Raw genomic sequence first — 23,263 nt, forward strand, 5'->3', positions numbered from 1 at the left:
AATGGTACATAATGTTGACACGTTTATGTCTTTGGACACACATTAAACAATGGTAAAATGTTACTTGATTAGTTGATACTGTTATTGTTGTTGTTTTATTGTAGTTGTTGAACCAGCACTCTTACCAATTCATTTAGCCTTTGTAGGTTTAAGACATTTTACAAAGTGAGAGACTGAATGATTATCATTACACTTTCAGTGAAAATCTCACAATACATTACTGCTTCATTCCATAACACAGACAACTAAAATGTCAGCAGAAAATCTCAACAATATTGTATACAGTCAGGTATTCCCAAACGGGGGTACCCAATGCCGTTGGGGGAACGCCAAATAGAAATGTGATTCACATTTATTTTCCAACAGGGTTATACATCTGGGTGGTTTATTTCTCACCTGAGTAGCCTTGTTTCACTGCCAAAAATAACATTAAACCATCTAGTGTTCAGCAAAATAACAACACAATATCAAATACAGGTAGCCTAGTCAAATAATGAACTTCCAATCACATTAACCGCTACTCTTTCGCAGGACGTAGCTGCTGCTCATGTTGGTATCTGTACTGATGGCCCATGACAGGGAGACATAGTGGAGTGGTAATGCACGTGCAAGCACTTGGGTACACTGCAGCATCCACCAAGAAGCTCTTGCTGCCAAGAGAACACCTGACAGATTGAAAGACGTTTTGGACATTACAGTGAAAATTGTTAACTTTGTTTTCTACATTATGCAATGGGCAGCGACCATGTAACGCTTTTACAACATACAGAAGTGCCCTGGTTATCAAGGGGCAAAGTATTGACACGTTTTTTTGAGTTGAGAAACGAGCTTAAAGTTCTTTACTGACCATAATTTTCACTAGTCTGACCGCTTGCATGATGATGAGTTTCTCACACGACTGGCCTATCTGGGTGAGAGAGAACTCAAGCTTACGGACAACGTCAAATATGATATAGCGAAGCACCTGAGTGAGTTGGGTGTGCAATTACGCATGTACTTTCCCGAAACAAATGACACAAACAACTGGATTCGTTATCCCTTTCATGCCCTGCCTCCAGTTCACTTACCCATATCTGAACAAGAGAGCCTCATCAAAATTGCAACAAGCCGTTCTTTGTAAATTAAATGGATTGGGCTGCGCTCAGAGATCCCTGCCTTGCCAAATCACACTGTTAAGACAAAGATGCCCTTTGCAACCACGTACCTATGTGAGAGTGGATTCTCGGCCCTCACTAGCATGAAAACTAAATACAGACACAGACTGTGTGTGGAAAATGATTTAAGACTGAGACTCTCTCCAATACAACCCAACATTGCAGAGTTGTGTGCATCCTTTCAAACACACCCTTCCAATTAACCTGTGGTGAGTTATTCACAATTTTCAATGAACAAATAAGGTTTTATATGTAAGATGGTTAAATAAAGAGGAAAAATTATTGATTGTTATTATATTATTATTTGTGCCCTGGTCTTATAAGAGCTCATTGTCACTTCCCACGATCCGGGTTGTGACAAAAACTCACACTCATTCTTATGTTTAATAAATGTATCGTATAGTGTGTGTGTGGCAGGCTTACAATGATGGCAAAAACCAACATTTGAGAGTGTGCTGATCCTGGTGCTAGAGGGGGTACGCAGCTGGAGGTTGAATGTTTGAAGGGGTACGGGACTATAAAAAGTTTGGGAACCACTGGTATACAGTATTATAGTTCAATATACAACAAATCCACAGATTGTCATGAATACATTTTTCAGATGATAGCAACATATTTTGTCAACATTTTTGTTGGTAAGATATATATAAAAAAGTACAAACATATCTAAAATCTCATAATAATTTTTGGGGTTGAAATGATATATCTGTAATATACACTCACCGGCCAGTCTATTAGATACACCACCCTTTTCACGAAAATGGACTGCACCTACAGACAGTGAGTCACGTTGTCGTGGCTTGTTATATAAAGCAGGTAGCCAGGCATCGAGGCATTCAGGTACTGTTCAATTGAACGTTAGAATGGGTAAAACTAGTGACTTAAGCAACTTTGAATGTGGTATGATCATCGGTGCCAGGCGCACCGGATCCTGTATATAAGAAATGACCGCACTCCTGGGCTTTTCATGCATGACAGTGTCTAGGGTTTACCAAGAATAGTAGCGATAAAAAAAGAACATCTAGTCAGCGGCAGTCCTGTTGGAGAAAACAGCTCGTTGATGAGAGGTCGAAGGAGAATGGCAAGAATGGTGCAAGCTAACATGCGGGCCACAAACAGACAAATAACGGTGCAGTACAACAGTGGTGTGCAGAGCGTCATCTCAAAATGCCCAACTCGTCGATCCTTGTCTCGTCGATCCTTGTCACTGATAGGGTTCCACTCCTATCAGCTGAAAACAAGAAGAAGCGGCTCCATTTGGCACGTGATCACTAACACTGGACAATTGAGGAGTGGAAAAACATGACCTGGAACATGGTCAGGCCCCCGACCTCCACCCAATAGAGCAGAATATCCTTGGTATGAGATGGAATTAACATATCGCCGTCCAATCCGCAGCAACTGCGTGATGCCATCGCGTCAGCATGGACAAACATCCCTGTGGAATGCTTCTGACACCATGTAGAATGCCCCCAAGAATTCAGGCCATTCTGGAACCAAAGGGGGGGTCCGACCCGGTACTAGATGGTTGTACTTAATAAACTGGCCAGTGACTTTATATTCCAGTGTTTCTTTATGTGTGCTTGTGTTGAAGCCCACTGTTGTCCTTGACTCTGTTAATTGACTGTAATTCAAAGAGGCCTCCCACTGAGTTGAGTGATGGGGCAAAGACAGCACTCAGAGCTCAACCTTACTTTGGAGCCAGAAGAAAAAAAGAGTTGTTGGTTATGTAACCCATCTATGGTTATGTAACCCATCTATGGTTATGTAACACATCTATGGTTGTGTAACCCATCTATGGTTGTGTAACCCATCTGTAGGTACGGTAGTGTGCTCATTAAGTTAAGGTATAACAAGTTGTCAAGCTCTCAAAATAACAACACAAAGGAGAGAAACAGATATTTACAAAAGCAATGTTTTGTCCGATCAGACCCAACGCTCTATTCTGGAGTAAGAGTAGTGTTTGATTTAGTGTACAGTGTCTTACAGTAGGGGAGAGCGGGGTATGTTGAGCATTTTTTACATTTAGCATCACTACGTCAAATTAAATATAGTTTTCTTTCTAATAAAGATATATGCATATATTTCCGGATGTTGTGACATAATCAGAATTCACGTAACCATAATAATTTTGAAAACATAGTTTGTCCTAAAACAGTGTTCTCTTGGCACAACTTTATTTTTTTTATTTTATTTTATTTTACCGTTATTTTACCAGGTAAGTTGACTGAGAACACATTCTCATTTGCAGCAACGACCTGGGGAATAGTTACAGGGGAGAGGAGGGGGATGAATGAGCCAATTGTAAACTTACCCCGGGTATGGCGTAAATAGAGCATAGGAACAGGGTAAGCATAGGGACATATTTCTTGGTACGACACTTGGTACTTTTTAAAGCACTTTTAACATAGGCTCAGACCCTGGTGTAACCTCATACGCCTTGCATTACGCCTGAGAAGAAAACACTTCAATTGTAGCCTAAAGGTGTCCGAACCCAACTGATGAAGGCATTTTTCATCATTTGAAAATCACATGAATATGAAGTGTCTTCAAAATACTATGCATATTATGCATAAAACTTACAAAATGTAATCATCATTTGTATTCGCTCAACTTGCCCCTGGTAAAATGGAACAGTGTATCCCAAAGCAACACTTTTTACTATATTGGCTCACATTGCTAGCACTTTCATGCTAAATATAGGACCACATATTGTAGCTTCTTTAGACCCCAACTGATGTATAAAACAGTCTTAAAATGATCTACTTTGGCTTAGATACATGCATCATGAAACCTGTAAGACAATACATTTGACTTTGTGAAAATCAGTTTTTTGGGGGGGACCTAACTTGCTTACCACTTTTTCCATGTGGTTTCTTCCTTCACAGACTTCCTACATATTTAGTAACATGATTTATTTTGTGTATGGTTTCCTAGAAACAAGGGGTGGCATGACATACCCCACTCTCCCCTACAGTGCAGCTTCCTGAGAATTGGCTGCCACCTATTAACATAGGCATTTAGCTTCTCAATTTACAACAACTCTGTCCAGTGTAGCAAGGATTATGAACAAGTACACGTGTAGTTCTTCACTAGATGCCATTTTTTTTTTAAGTTGGTAGAAATTCTGCCTCTACATAGATGATGATTTTTACCAGTATTCTTTCCCCATTGTGGGGTTAACAGGTTAAATCCACACAGGCCCAGTGCGTGTTGGTCACTGCAATGTGCAGTAGAAAGCCTGTTAGGATGGTGTGGTGGAGACGTGGAGACCTGTGGCCCCAGTATCTCGGTGCTGAGGGACCTGAGGGGAATGCAGCATACAGGGCTTCCTTCTGATAGGACTAATATCTCAAATATGTTTTCCTGACATCTACCGTATCTAGTGTACCAGATCATTTCTTTAGCTTACCCTGTTTCAGATGAATCATTTATGTAGTCTACCGTGTTTCAGGTTAATCATTTATTACACTACCCTGTTTCAGGTGAATCATGTATTTAGTCTACCCTGTTTCAGGTGAATCATTTATTTAGTCTACCCTGTTTCAGGTTAATAATTTATTACACTACCCTGTTTCAGGTGAATCATTTATTTAGTCTACGGTACTCTGTTTCAGGTGAATCATTTATTTAGCTTACCCTGTTTCAGGTGAATCATTTCTTTAGCCTACCCTGTTTCAGGTGAATCATTTATTTAGTCTACCCTGTTTCTTAAGTATATCCTGTTTCAGATGAATCATTTCTTTAGTCTAACCTGTTTCAGATGAATCATTTCTTTAGCCTACCCTGTTTCAGATGAATCATTTCAGAAAATATTCTCTACTTTTAATTGCTTGACAGTAAATACCTTAAAAAACACTCCAAACGCTTCAGTTTTATGGGATCTATTAAATGTTTACCAAATATTTGTTTTGTTCTGCTTTATTCTACTTTCGTACTCAAATCATTATGCAAAGGATAGAAATACACTGAACAACATTTCCATTGAAGGGTTTGATGCTCATTGTACCGTTCCAAATATATACATTGCCTTGTATGTACAGTATCTAAATTCCCAGAGAGGTCTATTTCTGTAAAGCTGCAAAGTATAGTTCCATTTGGACACATTTTATTTACAAATATTGTCTCTTTTTTTAAAAGTAGTTGTAATGCACTTTACAACATAATACTATGTAAAATATAGTTTCTCCCAGTTTTATATTACAGAATGCTGTACATGTGGTCTGCGCATGGAGCCAGGTTGGATATTAGCCTGATGACTGGATGAGAGGGAGTAGAGGAGAGGGGTGTCATCCAAGGCAAGGATCCCCTCAGAGGGGGGTCAACCAAGGCAGCAATCCTCTAAGAAGGGGGTCAATCAAAGCAGGGATCCTCTAAGAGGGGGGTCAATCAAAGCAGGGATCCTCTAAGAGGGGGGTCATCCAAGGCAAGGATCCGCTCAGAGGGGGGTCATCCAAGGCAAGGATCCGCTCAGAGGGGGGTCACCCAAGGCAAGGATCCGCTCAGAGGGGGGTCATCCAAGGCAAGGATCCGCTCAGAGGGGGGTCATCCAAGGCAAGGATCCGCTCAGAGGGGGGTCATCCAAGGCAAGGATCCGCTCAGAGGGGGGTCACCCAAGGCAAGGATCCGCTCAGAGGGGGGTCACCCAAGGCAAGGATCCGCTCAGAGGGGGGTCATCCAAGGCAAGGCGCTCCTCAGTGGAACCTCTGGACTGCAACATACCTTGGGTCGCGTCTTCTGTCCCGGACCTCAATCTAAAGGCAAGAAAAAAGTATCGCAGCAGGATATTGAAATAATACACATTATATATAAACCTTTTACAATAAACAACGAGACAGTGCTTGTAGCTTATTCTGACAAACATATATTGTACAAGATGGGAGTAACGGGGCTAAAACACTTATCCATAGAGATAAACACTGCCAAGGATGCCTCAACAACACTACAAAACAGCCCTGCACAACAACCACAGACCACGGTGCACAAAGTCATGACACTGTTAACTGTTCACTTACAAAGTCACTTACCCTGGACACAGCGAAATCTGCAAGAACAAAGTCAAATATTATTGTATGCAGGATGTAATTAATTGTACAGAACTCAAAAATATTACACATGGTATAATATCTCAGTGAGTTAGTGCAAGGTTAATCAGATGAGCGGTGAGAGAGACACGGCAGGGAAGGCTATATCCCACTGGAATCTGGTGAGTAACCATGGAAACCACTATAGAGAGTATGGTACAAAGAAATCCTATTTTCCAACCAAACGATGTAATCCTCTGATCTGACAGTTGACAACATCATGAGGGGTCTATTACATTTCTGTAAGAATGAGTTAGAAGACTTCTAACAACGTTCTGACGTCAGTCTCTTCAAAAGTCCCCTGATTGAAAATCTCCCTGTTCTGATCAGTCAATATGGACAGCGATCCAGTCTGATGCAATCCTGTGCAAACAGTGAGAACAGACTTTGGTGGACATTCCTAACCTCTTTCATGCAGTTCCATGGTGAGTGCAATAGGCTACACTAACTGAATTACAATACCAGATCCTATTTTATCGTTACGAAAATATGCCAACTACGAGGGCCGATTGTGCAATCTATCTCTTGTCTATATAGAGGAAAACACATCTGACTTTGGAAATCACCGTCCATCTATTGTTGATTAATTATAGATGGGTTTTGGTGATTGCTTGTGTGCGTCTGAAATGACACCATATTCCTGAGTGCACTGCTTTTGACCAGAAACCAATGTATAGAGAAAAGAGAGCCATTTCACATATAGACTTGGTCTAAACCATCCCTTACCTTTATTGTTGTCAGCCTTGAGTTCCTTCAGGAACATGTCGTTCTGTCTGTTCCCCAAAACGAAGGCCAGGAAGGACAGGATCAGGGCGTCCAGGATGCCCATAATAGCCAGGATGTAAGCCCAGCGGACAGAGCAGTTACCCAGCGTATACTTCCCCGTCTCCTCCCCACACAGGTCCCGCACCACCTCTGCATCCCAGCCGTTCGGAAAGATTATACAGCCCAACACCAAGCATACAGCTGGGGGAGACAGAAGAGAGAGAGAGTACGTTGGAGAGAGTCTATGAAAAACAAAGATGCATGATTCAAATGAAGGTAAGTTAAACTTTATTCTATAATTGAAATCAAAAGGCCAGTCACAGCAAGTACAAATACAGTGTAGGCAATGGGTGTTGGAAAACAAAATGCAACTGTAATTGCAATAAATGTTTTATGACAGACATGGTGGAGACATAGTAGAGACATGGTGGAGACATGGTGGAGACGGTGGAGACATGATGGAAACATGGTGGGGACATGGTGGGGACATGGTGGAGACATGGTGGAGACGGTGGAGACATGGTGGAGATGGTGGAGACATGGTGGAGACGGTGGAGACATGGTGGAGACATGGTGGAGACATGGTGGAGGTGGAGACATGGTGGAGACAGTGGGGACATGGTGGAGGTGGAGACATGATGGAAACATGGTGGAGACATGGTGGGGACATGGTGGAGACGGTGGGGACATGGTGGAGACATGGTGGAGACATGATGGAAACATGGTGGGGACATGGTGGGGACATGGTGGAGACATGGTGGAGACATGATGGAAACATGGTGGGGACATGGTGGAGACATGGTGGAGACAGTGGAGACATGGTGGAGACGGTGGAGACATGGTGGAGACGGTGGAGACATGGTGGAGACATGGTGGAGGTGGAGACATGGTGGAGACAGTGGGGACATGGTGGAGACATGGTGGAGACATGATGGAAACATGGTGGAGACATGGTGGGGACATGGTGGAGACGGTGGGGACATGGTGGAGACATGGTGGAGACATGATGGAAACATGGTGGGGACATGGTGGGGACATGGTGGAGACATGGTGGAGGTGGAGACATGGTGGAGACATGACCATCCACATCGCTCCAGCCAAATGCCAAGCCCACTAACATTTCTTCTCCACCATGATTCTGGATTTGCCTCCTTCCCTGACGACTTCTAGAATCCGAACACATTCTGACCATTCTGATTGGTCCCAGAAACCGATGACGTTATCAGATTCAAAACTATGATTGGTTAGATTTGTTAGAGACAATCCAATCGCTGATTAATCTGTGTTGTACAACGCCCGTTATTTTGATGTCACGCAAATGACTTCTAAGAAAACAGATTTAGACTGAATGTATGCTCCTATCGATAGAGCAGCGGATTCAGGATGAGTCGTCAGAAAATAAGACATAAGCCTTGACATTATGAAGTCCTGAGTCACTATTCCTTGAGTGAGAGAGTAAATAAGATCCCTGTTCCTGGCTCTCAGGGAGTTGGTAGGGGTGGAACAGAATATTTTCTGCTGATGTTACTACTGCTTCTTATCTTTCAGCTCTGGGCCTCTGTGTCTCTCTGAGTCCCCACCTCTCTCTCATTCTCCTATCCCTCAGTCCCTGAATCGCCCGCCCCTGCCTTGCTGCTGCTTCCACTGCTGAGCTCACTCCAATCTCTCTGCTGATGTCATAGTAGTGCGCCTGTAAGACAGCCTCCCATATGCACAATACTGCTGAGCAGAGCCAAACACTGGACCTCCCATATGCACAATACTGCTGAGCAGAGCCAAACACTGGGCCTCCCATCATTACCAAACACTAGGCCTCCCGTCATTACCAAACACACGGCCTCCCGTCATTACCAAACACTAGGCCTCCCATCATTACCAAACACACATCCTCCCATATGCACAATACTGCTGAGCAGAGCCAAACACTGGGCCTCCCGTCATTACCAAACACTAGGCCTCCCATCATTACCAAACACACTTCCTCCCATATGCACAATACTGCTGAGCAGAGCCAAACACTAGGCCTCCCATCATTACCAAACACACATCCTCCCATATGCACAATACTGCTGAGCAGAGCCAAACACTGGGCCTCCCATCATTACCAAACACACGGCCTCCCGTCATTACCAAACACATGGCCTCCCATCATTACCAAACACACGGCCTCCCATCATTACCAAACACACGGCCTCCCATCATTACCAAACACACGGCCTCCCGTCATTACCAAACACACGGCCTCCCGTCATTACCAAACACTGGGCCTCCCGTCATTACCAAACACTGGACCTCCCGTCATTACCAAACACACGGCCTCCCATCATTACCAAACACACGGCCTCCCGTCATTACCAAACACTGGGCCTCCCGTCATTACCAAACACACGGCCTCCCATCATTACCAAACACACGGCCTCCCGTCATTACCAAACACTGGGCCTCCCATCATTACCAAACACACGGCCTCCCGTCATTAGCTCCCGAGTGGCGCAGTGGTCTAAGACACTGCATCTCAGTGCAAGAGGCGTCACTGCAGTACCTGGTTTGAATCCAGGCTGCATCAAATCTGGCTGTGATTGGGAGTCCCATAGGGTGGCGCACAATTGGCCCAGTGTCGTCTGGGTTTGACCGAGGTAGGCCGTCATTGTGAATAAGAATTTGTTCTTAACTCACTTGCCTAGTTAAATAAAATTACCAAACAGCTCATCCATCAATGGAAAATTCTGGTTGATAAAGATGGCATTATGCAACCGCAGACAAATGCACAGAAAGACAAACAGACAGTGAGATGAAAAGACACACGACTGAAACTCTCCAATAATAACTTTGCTAAATGTAGACAAGCCTGTCCTAAATTTTGACTATAATAGATATTCTAATTTACACCCCCTCCCCTCTCCCGGTGTGCATCCTCAAGGGCTCTTCTTTTCCCAACATGTTTGGATAACAGTCATTTGTTGCCTGTAGAGAGGATGCCATTGAGGTGAAACGATACCCTTTTTCTCTGATGCTGTTGTGTTACTAGGGCTTGGTGTGTTACTAGGGCTTGGTGTGTTACTAGGGCTTGGTGTGTTACTAGGGCTTGGTGTGTTACTAGGGCTTGGTGTGTTTCCAGGGCTTGGTGTGTTACTAGGGCTTGGTGTGTTTCTAGTACATGGTGTGTTACTAGGGCTTGGTGTGTTACTAGGGCTTGGTGTGTTACTAGGGCTTGGTGTGTTTCTAGTACATGGTGTGTTACTAGGGCTTGGTGTGTTTCTAGGGCTTGGTGTGTTGCTAGGGCTTGGTGTGTTGCCAGGGCTTGGTGTGTTACTAGGGCTTGGTGTGTTACTAGGGCTTGGTGTGTTTCTAGTACATGGTGTGTAACTAGGGCTTGGTGTGTTTCCAGGGATTGGTGTGTTGCTAGGGCTTGGTGTGTTGCCAGGGCTTGGTGTGTTACTAGGGCTTGGTGTGTTACTAGGGCTTATTGTGTGTCTAGTACATGGTGTGTTACTAGGGCTTGGTGTGTTTCTAGGGCTTGGTGTGTTACTAGGGCTTGGTGTGTTTCCAGGGCTTGGTGTGTTGCTAGGGCTTGGTGTGTTGCCAGGGCTTGGTGTGTTACTAGGGCTTGGTGTTTTACCCAAGGCTTGGTGTGTTTCTAGGGCTGCATGTGTTTCTAGTACATGGTGTGTTACTAGGGCTTGGTGTGTTTCTAGGGCTTGGTGTGTTGCTAGGGCTTGGTGTGTTGCCAGGGCTTGGTGTGTTACTAGGGCTTGGTGTGTTTCTAGGGCTTCATGTGTTTCTAGTACATGGTGTGTTACTAGGGCTTGGTGTGTTTCTAGGGCTTGGTGTGTTGCTAGGGCTTGGTGTGTTGCCAGGGCTTGGTGTGTTACTAGGGCTTGGTGTGTTTCTAGGGCTTCATGTGTTTCTAGTACATGGTGTGTTACTAGGGCTTGGTGTGTTTATAGGGCGTCATGTGTTTCTAGTACATGGTGTGTTACTAGGGCTTGGTGTGTTTCTAGGGCTTCATGTGTTTCTAGTACATGGTGTGTTACTAGGGCTTGGTGTGTTTCTAGGGCTTCATGTGTTTCTAGGGCTTGGCGTGTTACTAGGACTTTGTGTGTTACTAGGACTTGGTGTGTTTCTAGGGCTTGGTGTGTTTCTAGGGCTTGGTGTGTTTCTAGGGCTTGGTGTGTTTCTAGGGCGTGGTGTGTTTCTAGGGCTTGGTGTGTTTCTAGGGCTTGGCGTGTTACTAGGACTTGGTGTGTTACTAGGACTTGGTGTGTTTCTAGGGCTTGGTGTGTTACTAGGGCTTGGTGTGTTTCTAGCGCTTGGTGTGTTTCTAGGGCTTGGTGTGTTTCTAGGGCTTGGTGTGTTGCCAGGGCTTCATGTGTTTCTAGTACATGGTGTGTTTTGGGGGCTTGGTGTGTTACTAGGGCTTGGTGTGTTACTAGGACATGGTGTGTTTATAGGGCTGGTGTGTTACTAGGACATGGTGTGTTTTGGGGGCTTGGTGTGTTACTAGGACATGGTGTGTTTTGGGGGCTTGGTGTGTTGCTAGGGTTTGGTGTGTTACTAGTGCTTGGTGTGTTTCTTGGGCTTGGTGTGTTACTAGGAAATGGTGTGTTACTAGGACATGGTGTGTTTTGGGGGCTTGGTGTGTTACTAGGACATGGTGTGTTTTGGGGGCTTGGTGTGTTACTAGGGCTTGGTGTGTTTCTAGAGCTTGGTGTGTTACTAGGGCCTGGTGTGTTACTAGGGCTTGGTGTGTTACAAGGGCTTGGTGTGTTACAAGGGTCTCTGGCTCCCAAGCCTGGCTCCCTGGCCTCCCCAGCCACTCTGGCCTCCCCAGCCCCCCCGACCACTCTGGCCTCCTCAGCCCCCCCCCCCCCCCCCCCCCCAGCCTCCATGGCCCGCTGGTCTCCCCGGCCTACGTGGTCTTCCCAGCCTCCCTGGGAAATGTTGAGTGATTTGAATGTTAAGTAAATGAGCTAGTTTGGACTTAAATCAACTTGAAAATCAAATGGCAAGACTTTAAAATGGCTTGTATAATTTGTTTAAGAATAATGTGCAAGTCTTGAACAATCCAGATGTGCAAAGCTCTTAGAGACTTACCCAGAAAGATTCACAACTGTAATCACTGCCAAAGGTGATTCTAACAGGTATTGACTCAGGGGTGAGATATGAGATATTTCTGTATTTCATTTTCAATAAATATGCTAACATTTCTAAAAACATGTTTTCACTTTGTCATTATGGGGTATTGTGTGTTGAGGGGTATGAATCATTTCTAAATGCATTGTAAAATGCTCTGGATAAGAGTGTCTGCTAAATGACTCAAATTTAAATGTTATCCCCTGGCATAAACTCTCCTCTTTATTTCTATGTAAACCCACTCTTACAACACCTCCCTTTGCAACCTTATGGAAAACACTTTCACCTGCATGCACTTATACAGAGCAAACCTTCCATAACAAAACCATCAGCTAAAGAGAGATGAACGTGGAGAAGAGTCCCCTAAGCAAGCTGGTGCTGTGGCTCTGTTCACAAACACAAACACACCGCCGTAGGCAGACTTGGCTCTCAAGAGAAGACGGGCTATGTGCACACTGCCCACAAAATGAGGTGGAAACTGAGCTGCACTTCCAAACCTCCTGCCAAATGTATGACCATATTAGAAACACACATTTCCTCAGATTACACAGACCCACAAAGAATTAGAAAACAAATCACATTTTGAGAAACTCCTATACTTATTGGGGTGAAATACCTTCACAGCAGCAAGACTGGTTGACCTGTTGCCACAAGAAAAGAGCAACGAGTATTTATTTTCCCTTTTGCACTTTAACTATTAGCACATATGACATTTGAAATGTGTTTATTATTTTGGAACTTCTGTGAGTGTAATGCTTACTTTTAATTGTTTTATTCTTTATTTCACTTTGTTTATTATCTACTTCACTTGCTTTGCCAATGTAAACATATGTTTCCCATGCTAATAGAGCCCTTAAATTGAAATTGAAAGACAGCAAGAGAGAGGATAAGAAAAAGAGATAGATGGGGAGAGAAAGAGAGAGAGCGGGAGAGAGAGGAACAGGCGGAACAGGAGATACACGTGGGCCATGTTGCTAACGCAGTGTCACAGCGCCATTCTCAAACACACACCCCTTGGGAGCCTACAGCTCTTGTCTGTGAAGAAAGGGTCCACGGGTGAAGGGAATCCCATTGTACAGCAAGCTATGTTGGTTCAGAGCTTCTCCTCTCATCCAGGGTATGTGAAAGCTGATCCACATTTAGTTTCATTCTGTTCCATTCTCCATTGTGTCGACTTGGACTTGTTTTCTATCTGATTAGAGTTCAACCCAAACATTAAGCTATTTTCACAGCTCTGCCATCTTCGCCTTAAAGTTTGATAATCCCCTGTCTATTGTCAGGCCTTGTGTGATCAATAAAATACACGTCCTGTAGAAACTGCTGCTTCCTTTTCTCTTCTCTCTCTGAAGGCCATGATATATTGGCAACTTTGAGAGGCAATATTGCTGAGCAATGTTGCCAGCAATGGTCAATAGTGTGCAACTGCAGCCCACAATTCGTGGCGTTCCTGCATGTGGGTATTCCTGCATCTTCAGGAACACCCCCCCTAAAGCATCCCATTGGTTACTTCACGAACAATCCCTCCTCGAGAATCCCATTGGTTCCTGCATGAACGACCCCTCGAGCACCCCATTGGTTCCTATATATGAACGCTAGTTAGCGACTCTGTGTGCTAACTTGCTAGTTAGCTAGCACACGGTGTCGACCCCGCCTGCCGTCTGTTGTGTCCCAGAGAACTCCTCAGGACTAGACGGCTAAGCTAGCACACAGTGTGCTTTACTCCCACCTTATCCCTTGTATACGTCTAACAATAATCACTCTTTGTGATCCTGATTTAGCCCACTGCAGTAAAATGTTATTTACTGCCGAAAATATCCGTGGTGGTGCGCATGTTAATCTATTAGCATGCTAGCCGCAACCTATGCTAAGTCAATGGGACAAACAGGCTAATTCGCTAGATAGCTAGCCATGTAGATTTTACATTTAGTTTTAGATTGTTTTTGTATATTTAACTAGCTGGCTAGCTTGATGAATACCATTTATACTTCCTAGATTAGATTGTGTAAAACGTTTTCTAAATCTAGTTATCTTTATGTCTGCGTTGCCATTGACTTGACTGGCAGTAGGTTGAGTGGATGCCCAGGGCAGCGGCAACACCTCTTTGTTGCTTGTTTGTTAGCTGATAAATTTCAGTACAGATGTGTCAGTCAACTGGCAACAACAAGCTATAGTAGATTAGTAAATAAATAGGGGAATTGATATGTGCTTCTTCATATGAAATCTATTATTCATGTCCATGTGCTCATTGCTCATCATTGCTACAGTGTCTCACCCCACTCCGTTGCCAGCAACATTTCTCATAAATATTACCTCAATGAATTGCCAGTGTATCATGGCCTTAGATGTCAGTTTCGGGACCTTGTTCAGTGCCAGAAACAGTAGTAAAACCCCGAGGTAACTGAACGGGCATATGGTATGCTGCTACATGAATAGCTAGTAGTACACCGAGCAGAGTTTAATTTTTTAGAGAAACAGGGTCAGGAAATCAGTGGAGAGATGAGTTGATGGAGGACATGTGGGAGATGGGGAATAGAGTTAGAAACCACCGGCCCATAGAAATCAGGCTATTCTTTTGTAATTATGTACTGTAGTAGAAATAACATTTCTACTACACAAATGTTTTACTACACTTTCATGGCCCTATGACTGTCTGTTTCTATTTCTGTCAGTATGCTCTCCATCCCTCTCTCGATGTGTTTGGAATGGAATGTGTGATTTCTCCTGCTGCCGTCTAACACAGTTGCAGGGCACCAGTGAAAAGACTTAAGGGAGCGGTCGCCGGCTCTGCTGTTCTAGAAGCACTGCTAGGAGAGCGAGAGTGGAGCAGGACAAACAGTGCAGAGATCATGTCATATCAACTCACTGAGAAAGAGAGAAAGAAAAGCTGCGTCATTATGTTCTGTCTTGTCATCTAACTTCTCTGTCCATGATGTAGCTGCAAAGGGAGAATGGGAGAACAGTACAGTTTATGATTTTGTATAAATAGTACAACATTGACCTCTCCTGACTAAAGAGGAGAATCATGGGGTATGATGGTAGCCCTATGGACACTGGGAGGAGAATCATGGGGTATGATGGTAGTCCCCATGGACACTGGGAGGAGAATCATGGGGTATGATGGTAGTCCCCATGGACACTGGGAGGAGAATCATGGGGTATGATGGTAGTCCCCATGGAAACTGGGAGGAGAATCATGGGGTATGACGGTAGTCCCCATGGACACTGGGAGGAGAATCATGGGGTATGATGGTAGTCCCCATGGACACTGGGAGGAGAATCATGGGGTATGATGGTAGCCCTATGGACACTGGGAGGAGAATCATGGGGTATGATGGTAGCCCTATGGACACTGGGAGGAGAATCATGGGGTATGACGGTAGTCCCCATGGACACTGGGAGGAGAATCATGGGGTATGATGGTAGTCCCCATGGAAACTGGGAGGAGAATCATGGGGTATGATGGTAGTCCCCATGGACACTAGGAGGAGAATCATGGGGTATGATGGTAGTCCCCATGGACACTGGGAGGAGAATCATGGGGTATGATGGTAGCCCTATGGACACTGGGAGTAGAATCATGGGGTATGACGGTAGCCCTATGGACACTGGGAGGAGAATCATGGGGTATGATGGTAGTCCCCATGGACACTGGGAGGAGAATCATGGGGTATGATGGTAGTCCCCATGGACACTGGGAGGAGAATCATGAGGTATGATGGTAGCCCTATGGACACTGGGAGTAGAATCATGGGGTATGATGGTAGCCCTATGGACACTGGGAGTAGAATCATGGGGTATGACGGTAGCCCTATGGACACTGGGAGGAGAATCATGGGGTATGATGGTAGTCCCCATGGACACTGGGAGGAGAATCATGGGGTATGATGGTAGCCCTATGGACACTGGGAGGAGAATCATGGGGTATGATGGTAGTCCCTATGGACACTGGGAGGAGAATCATGGGGTATGACAGTAGCCCTATGGACACTGGGAGGAGAATCATGGGGTATGATGGTAGCCCTATGGACACTGGGAGGAGAATCATGGGGTATGATGGTAGTCCCCATGGACACTGGGAGGAGAATCATGGGGTATGATGGTAGTCCCCATGGAAACTGGGAGGAGCAGGTGGTCCTCTTAGTCCTCTGCCCAGCTCCAGCCCGCTGTTGGCACCACACACTGCCACGGCTCAGGATACAGCAGCTTATTAAACTAGCATCTCCTCAGTAGTGAGAGAGCATTAGGCCCATAGTCAACATGATCAGGCCTCTCATAGCCAACACTATGAGGGCTCTCATAGCCAACACCATCAGGCCTCCCATAGCCAACACTATCAGACCTCCCATAGCCAACACCATCAGGCCTCCCATAGCCAACACCATCAGGCCTCCCATAGCCAACACTATCAGACCTCCCATAGCCAACACCATCAGGCCTCCCATAGCCAACACCATCAGGCCTCCCAAAGCCAACACTGCCAGGCCTCCCAAAGCCAACACTGCCAGGCCTCCCAAAGCCAACACTGTCAGGCCACCCAAAGCCAACACTGTCAGGCCTCTCATAGCAAACACTATCAAGCCTCTCATAGCCAACTGTATCAGGCCTCCCATAGCCAACTGTATCAGGCCTCACAAAGCCAACACCATCAGGCCTCCCATAGCAAACAGTATCAGGCCTCCCATAGCAAACAGTATCAGGCCTCCCATAGCAAACAGTATCAGGCCTCCCATAGCAAACAGTATCAGGCCTCTCATAGCCAACACCTCTCATAGCCAACACCATCAGGCCTCTCACCTGTACACAAGGCAGCCTCATCACAAGGCCTGTACCGAAATGAAGTTGATCCATCAGCAACTGGGAAAGGGACTCAATCGCAAACACAGAGATGGGCAGATAAATAGACCCAGGTGTGTGCACTTGCTTTGTGAATACCAGCATTGATATCTTCATGCATGTTTTTTTTGTCTCATTTCATAAGAGTGCATACAGTGTTCCGGCATCCTAAGAGGAAAGAGTATGTCATGGAAACTCTGTTTCTTGCTGATTGATCGTTCCTCCAACCTGTGAAACTGACTCTGCGGATTAGAAAGGAGAGTGGGCAGATAAAGATAACGACAGTAGAAAGTGAATAAACTGCTGATATTTTTCTTCCCTCCGTTTGCTGACTGTTGTGGTAATCTTACTCCCACATCTCATTGATCAAGTTACACCTGCCCTGGAAGCTCCTAGACGTATAGATCTTAGTGGGAGTGAGTGAATTTAGTTCCAAATAGACACGCCCAATTTTCATATCCCGGAAAATGAGAACTCATTTTGTTTTTTTCCTTCTATTTATCAGAAGGGCAGCTCTCTGTGTGGTTAGGTTCTAGTTGAAGGAATACATCCACCCCAACACAAGGAGGCCTTTTGTTGTGTGTTGCCTGTTTTTGAGATTGATTTGTTGAGCAAATGAATGCTTCATCTGCAATCTCATGAGCTCAATGTGGGTGATTGTGGCAGCCTATAGGATATCTGTCTTCCTCCCACAGCTCCATGACTCATGACTGAGAGACAATGGTACCACAGACGGATTCTACATGATGAGAAGACTTCCACTGCCAGTAAGCCAGCTGAGCCTGGAATCTGTGTAGAAATGTGAAGTAAAAACATGTTTTTGTGGCGAGGTGAATCTAACCTGCCTCTAGGTCCAACCCAACATCCTTAGCAATAGTAACAGTACAAGCAGCATGTTTTGACAAGGTTGTTTGCATGTAACATGTAACCAGTGTTGCAGATCCATGTGTTTGCAGTCATCTGGACTGGACATACCAGTAAAAATCATATCCCCAGATATAATTTCAAAACACATTAACACATTGTAATCTCATCAACCCAAATCCCCCACAATCACCTGGAGATTTGGCACTACAACACCATCTAACTGATTGAATTGATGAATGAATCAAACATAGCCTACATCTTATCTGCAGATACCGATAATCCTCTTTAGAACGCAACGAAAATGTCATAAATATCCAAGTGCAGGGGCAGTTTATCATCAGGCAATGATATTTCCTTAAATTAAATCAGTGCCTGCATGAATGTCTGTGATTAAATGCGCTGGAACAAGATTGTGTAACTGGTTTTATACATACCACATAGGAGCTGCATCCAGGCACAGGTCTTGTAGACGCTGGCGGTGTTGCAGAAGAAGAAGAGCGCCATACAGGCGATGCAGCCCAGAATCAGAATCATGGACAGCAGTACAAAGAACGAGGCCGCTTTGAAGGCACCGGAGGGGATGGAGCTGAACTCAATAAAGCTGCCCGTGCAGTCGAGCTCTCGGTTGGGCGGTCCACTCCCAACGCACTGGTGAAACAAACCGAAGTAACCCACCTGCGGCGTGCTCACGCTGTCCCCGATCCAGTAAGGCTGAATGAAGACAACCACGTTGATGATGGCAAAGCATATGGTGAATATCGCCCAGAGTACTCCGATGGCACGGGAGTTCCGCATGTAGTTGTCATGGTAAATCTTGGCGGCTTCTTGTGAAGGCAACATGTTTTCCACTATAGGTTTCTTAAGTTTATTTCAGTGACTCACTCACAGTTTTTGCTCGTCTCTGGTTGTTTCCACGAGTTGCCAAAGGTGTGCTTGTAATTTGGTAGCAATGTAGCTATTCAGAAGAAATCCATTTCAAAGACGTTGATTTATTATTATTATTGTGGTTGTTATTATTATTAACTAGCCTTTATTTTAATTTAACAAAACATTGTACATTCAACCTGCGAACCTACATGGTTACACATTGTTGAAAAGAGACACGAATAGATACACTGTTAATTCATAATTTATAATGCTTAACATTTCCTTTTTGGAAAAAACAAGTGGAGTCCAAAATACAATATTTCACAGTAAAACGGTCAATGGTTTTGTAATCTACTCAACCAATGCTACCTTCAAAATATGTCCTTTAGTATTCTAACTCAAGCCCACCAGAATTGATAAACCGTTGCCTAGTGCCAGTGGTGGATGCCCCGTTTGCGTGTAGCATTTGCTGCAGCCGTGGAGGGCTTCTTGAGCTAGGTGAGCTAGGTGAGCTAGGCTACTGGAGATATCGGCGCACAGCCCGTTAAGACAGAATGTAGATCCAATTTACAGAAAATGAAAATGTCAAATATGAAGAGTCCGAGCTCGCGAAACCAACCTCTTCCGCCGCCACTCCATTATTGTGATTTCCCCCGTTTGTCTTGCGCCTTCTCCCCGTCTCTCCCCCTCTTCCTCCTCTCTCCCTCGCGCAGCTCTCAGAAGATGCTGAGCACTGTTGATGACGGCGCGTGCACAATATATGGATTTGCATGAAAACATTCCCCAATCCTACTTATTAATTTAATATAATTGTAACGGTTGTTTGTATGTGGAAAGAAGCGTAATTGTATTTTATTTCAGGTTTAGGTTGACAATTTTTGATTAGTCATAGGCCGGACTACAGAAGGCAAAATATGTATTTTTCTACTGATGGTAATCAAGACGATCCATTGTCAGGTGTCCATCAGCAAGTAGAATGGGAAGTGGTTGGATTTAATATGTTGTTTGAATCTTGTTAAGTATTGTTAGGGAGATGGGAAAGGGGGATAACCTAGTCAGTTGTACAACTGAATGCATTCAACTGAAATGTGTCATTTAACCCAACCACTGAATCAGAGTGGTTGGGGGGGCTGCCTTAATCGAGATCCACATCCTCGGTGCCCTGGGAGCAGTTGTTGTTGGGCTGGTTTCTCCTCTCAAAGCTATTAAGGAAAATTCATCTGGCACTGCCGTTTCCATGAATATCTAGGACAAGAGGTCATGCCTCAGTAGGCCTACATGTTGTTTTACGAATGGAGGCATGCTTCAGATATGTTGATAAGAGAATCACAGGAGGATCAGAATGAACAGTGCATTAGGAAAAGCCTAGAACGTCTCAAATCGGTCAGAGGCTTCCACCTGAGACTGCACACACGTTTTATCCACATGGTTTAACAAACAAACAGGACAGGCCAATGGAGCTCCACTGCACCCCCACCATGTTGTCTGACATACACACACACACACACACACACACACAGAGAGAGAGAGAGAGGCTATACATACACATGCACACAGACACTCTCTCATTCTCTCTCTCTCACACACACACTAAACTTTGATTTGATTTGACACACACCACACACACAAACACACTGGGGAATAGCAGGGGAGTTTCCAGTGTGATGCAGCACAGACAGTTTGAGAGAGGCATGCAGTGCAGCAGTTGACATAAGGACAGGATACATACAGTGGTGGGATGCCTTCAGCTTTCAGCCTTCACAGATACATACAGTGGTGGGATGCCTTCAGCCTTCAGCTTTCACAGACACATACAGTAGTGGGATACCTTCAGCCTTCACAGACACATTCAGTGGTGGGGTGCCTTCAGCCTTCACAGATACATACAGTGGTGGGGTGCCTTCAGCCTTCACATATACATACGCTGTTGGGGTGCCTTCAGCTTTCACAGATACATACAGTGGTGGGATGCCTTCAGCCTCCAGCCTTCACATACACATTCAGTGGTGGGATGCCTTCAGCCTACAGTAGTGGGATACTTTCAGCCTTCACAGATACATACAGTGGTGGGATGCCTTTAGCCTTCACAGACACATACAGTGGTGGGACGCCTTCAGCCTTCACAGACACATACAGTGGTGGGATGGCTTTAGCCTTCACAGACACATACAGTGGTGGGACGCCTTCAGCCTTCACAGACACATACAGTGGTGGGACGCCTTCAGCCTTCACAGACACATACAGTGGTGGGATGGCTTCAGCCTTCACAGACACATACAGTGGTAGGACGCCTTCAGCCTTCACAGACACATACAGTGGTGGGACACCTTCAGCCTTCACAGACACATACAGTGGTGGGATGGCTTTAGCCTTCACAGACACATACAGTGGTGGGACGCCTTCAGCCTTCACAGACACATACAGTGGTGGGATGCATTCAGCATTCAGACACATAGTGGTGGGATACATTCAGCCTTCACAGAGGCTGTTACTATTTCTGTGCTCAGCATGCACCGAGAGATGCAACTGCAACACCCACTTGCCACAGAGTGTATATCTGTATGTTGTGCTCAGGTTTCTGTCTAGTGTTAGTGTTAAATAATATGTATATGTTAGTGTTAATATGTTTGTGTTAGTGTTAATATGTGTTAATGTGTTTGTGTTAGTGTTAATATGTGTTAATATGTTTGTGTTAGTGTTAATATGTGTTAATATGTTAGTGTTAATATGTGTTAATATGTTTGTGTTATTGTTAATATGTGTTAATATGTTAGTGTTAATATGTGTTAATGTGTTTGTGTTAGTGTTAATATGTGTTAATATGTTTGTGTTAGTGTTAATATGTGTTAATATGTTAGTGTTAATATGTGTTAATATGTTTGTGTTAGTGTTAATATGTGTTAATATGTTTGTGTTAGTGTTAATATGTGGTAATATGTTAGTGTTAATATGTGTTAATATGTTAGTGTTAATATGTGTTAATATGTAATATGTGTTAATATGTTAGTGTTAATATGTCATATGTGTTAATATGTATGTGTTAGTGTTAATATGTGTTAATATGTTTGTGTTAGTGTTAATATGTTTGTGTTAGTGTTAATATGTGTTAATATGTTTGTGTTATTGTTAATATGTTTGTGTTGGTGTTAATATGTGTTAATATGTTTGTGTTAGTGTTAATATGTTTGTGTTGGTGTTAATATGTGTTAATATGTGTTAATATGTGTTAATATGTTTGTGTTAGTGTTAATATGTGTTAATATGTATGTGTTAGTGTTAATATGTGTTAATATGTGTTAATATGTATGTGTTAGTGTTAATATGTTTGTGTTAGTGTTAATATGTGTTAATATGTTTGTGTTAGTGTTAATATGTTTGTGTTAGTGTTAATATGTGTTAATATGTTTGTGTTAGTGTTAATATGTTTGTGTTAGTGTTAATATGTGTTAATATGTTTGTGTTAGTGTTAATATGTGTTAATATGTTTGTGTTAGTGTTAATATGTGTTAATATGTTTGTGTTAGTGTTAATATGTGTTAATATGTATGTGTTAGTGTTAATATGTGTTAATATGTTTGTGTTAGTGTTAATATGTGTTAATATGTATGTGTTAGTGTTAATATGTGTTAATATGTATGTGTTAGTGTTAATATGTGTTAATATGTATGTGTTAGTGTTAATATGTGTTAATATGTTTGTGTTAGTGTTAATATGTGTTAATATGTATGTGTTAGTGTTAATATGTTTGTGTTAGTGTTAATATGTATTAATATGTATGTGTTAGTGTTAATATGTTTGTGTTAGTGTTAATATGTGTTAATATGTTTGTGTTAGTGTTAATATGTATGTGTTAGTGTTAATATGTGTTAATATGTTTGTGTTAGTGTTAGTGTTCTAGCCCGAGGTCCAGCGAGCTATCGACTGTGCCGCAAAAGCCTGCTCGAGCGCCAGAGTCAATTTCCACGCTTATAAACCCAGGGTCGTTACAATATGTATGTGTAGTGTTAATATGTGTTAATATGTATGTGTTAGTGATAATGTGTTAATATGTATGTGTTAATATGTATGTTAGTGTTAAATAATATTTATATGTTAGTGTTAATATTTATATGTTAGTGTTAATATGTGTTAATATGTATATGTTAGTGTTAATATGTATGTGCACAGTTATGCTTGACCCTTTTGAGTGGCTTTATGTTTATCTGGTCTGTGGCTACTCTAGTGACTAATTTAACATAATTTCGTTCTAAAACTAGCTACATCTGAAACCATGGTTCCCTCTGTGTGAATTCACACTAGTCTTATCATATGCTTCCACCTGCTGGATGGAGAAGGAACTGCACGAATATTGTGTCTGCTAGCGATACAAAAAAGGGGCACTTCTGTTTAGTAAAACCAGGGGGCAGTATTTCATTACATCTATTTCAGGCCATGTCTGGAAACAATTTGTCTAATCTCAGCACAAAGAACCAAATCAGCAACTCAGCAGTGGTAGAATAAGTGCCAAATTGTCATACTTGAGTAAAAGTAAGTCTCAAAGTATCTGGTTTTAAATATACT

General features: G+C 43.5%; 1 protein-coding gene across 4 annotated transcripts; it reads right to left on the reverse strand.

The window, feature by feature from the left end:
* Positions 1–19,450, reverse strand: LOC129829597 (LHFPL tetraspan subfamily member 4 protein-like). Of its 4 annotated transcripts, none has more exons than XM_055891379.1 (5): positions 18,271–19,450; positions 15,000–15,071; positions 6,965–7,204; positions 6,182–6,198; positions 1–5,908 (listed from the first exon to the last, which is right to left on the reverse strand). In XM_055891379.1, the coding sequence occupies exons 1-5, from the start codon at positions 18,674–18,676 to the stop codon at positions 5,849–5,851; spliced, it is 795 nt and encodes a 264-aa protein (XP_055747354.1). In that variant the 5' UTR covers positions 18,677–19,450; the 3' UTR covers positions 1–5,848. The 4 variants fall into 4 exon arrangements, with proteins under 4 accessions (XP_055747354.1, XP_055747353.1, XP_055747356.1 ...); XM_055891378.1 differs by having other exon boundaries at positions 6,170–6,198; XM_055891381.1 differs by lacking the exon at positions 15,000–15,071.
* Between the last annotated feature and the right edge of the window lie 3,813 nt (positions 19,451–23,263).

Source organism: Salvelinus fontinalis, chromosome 31 (genome assembly GCF_029448725.1).
Source record: "Salvelinus fontinalis isolate EN_2023a chromosome 31, ASM2944872v1, whole genome shotgun sequence".
In the NCBI taxonomy this organism is placed as follows: Eukaryota; Metazoa; Chordata; class Actinopteri; order Salmoniformes; family Salmonidae; genus Salvelinus; species Salvelinus fontinalis.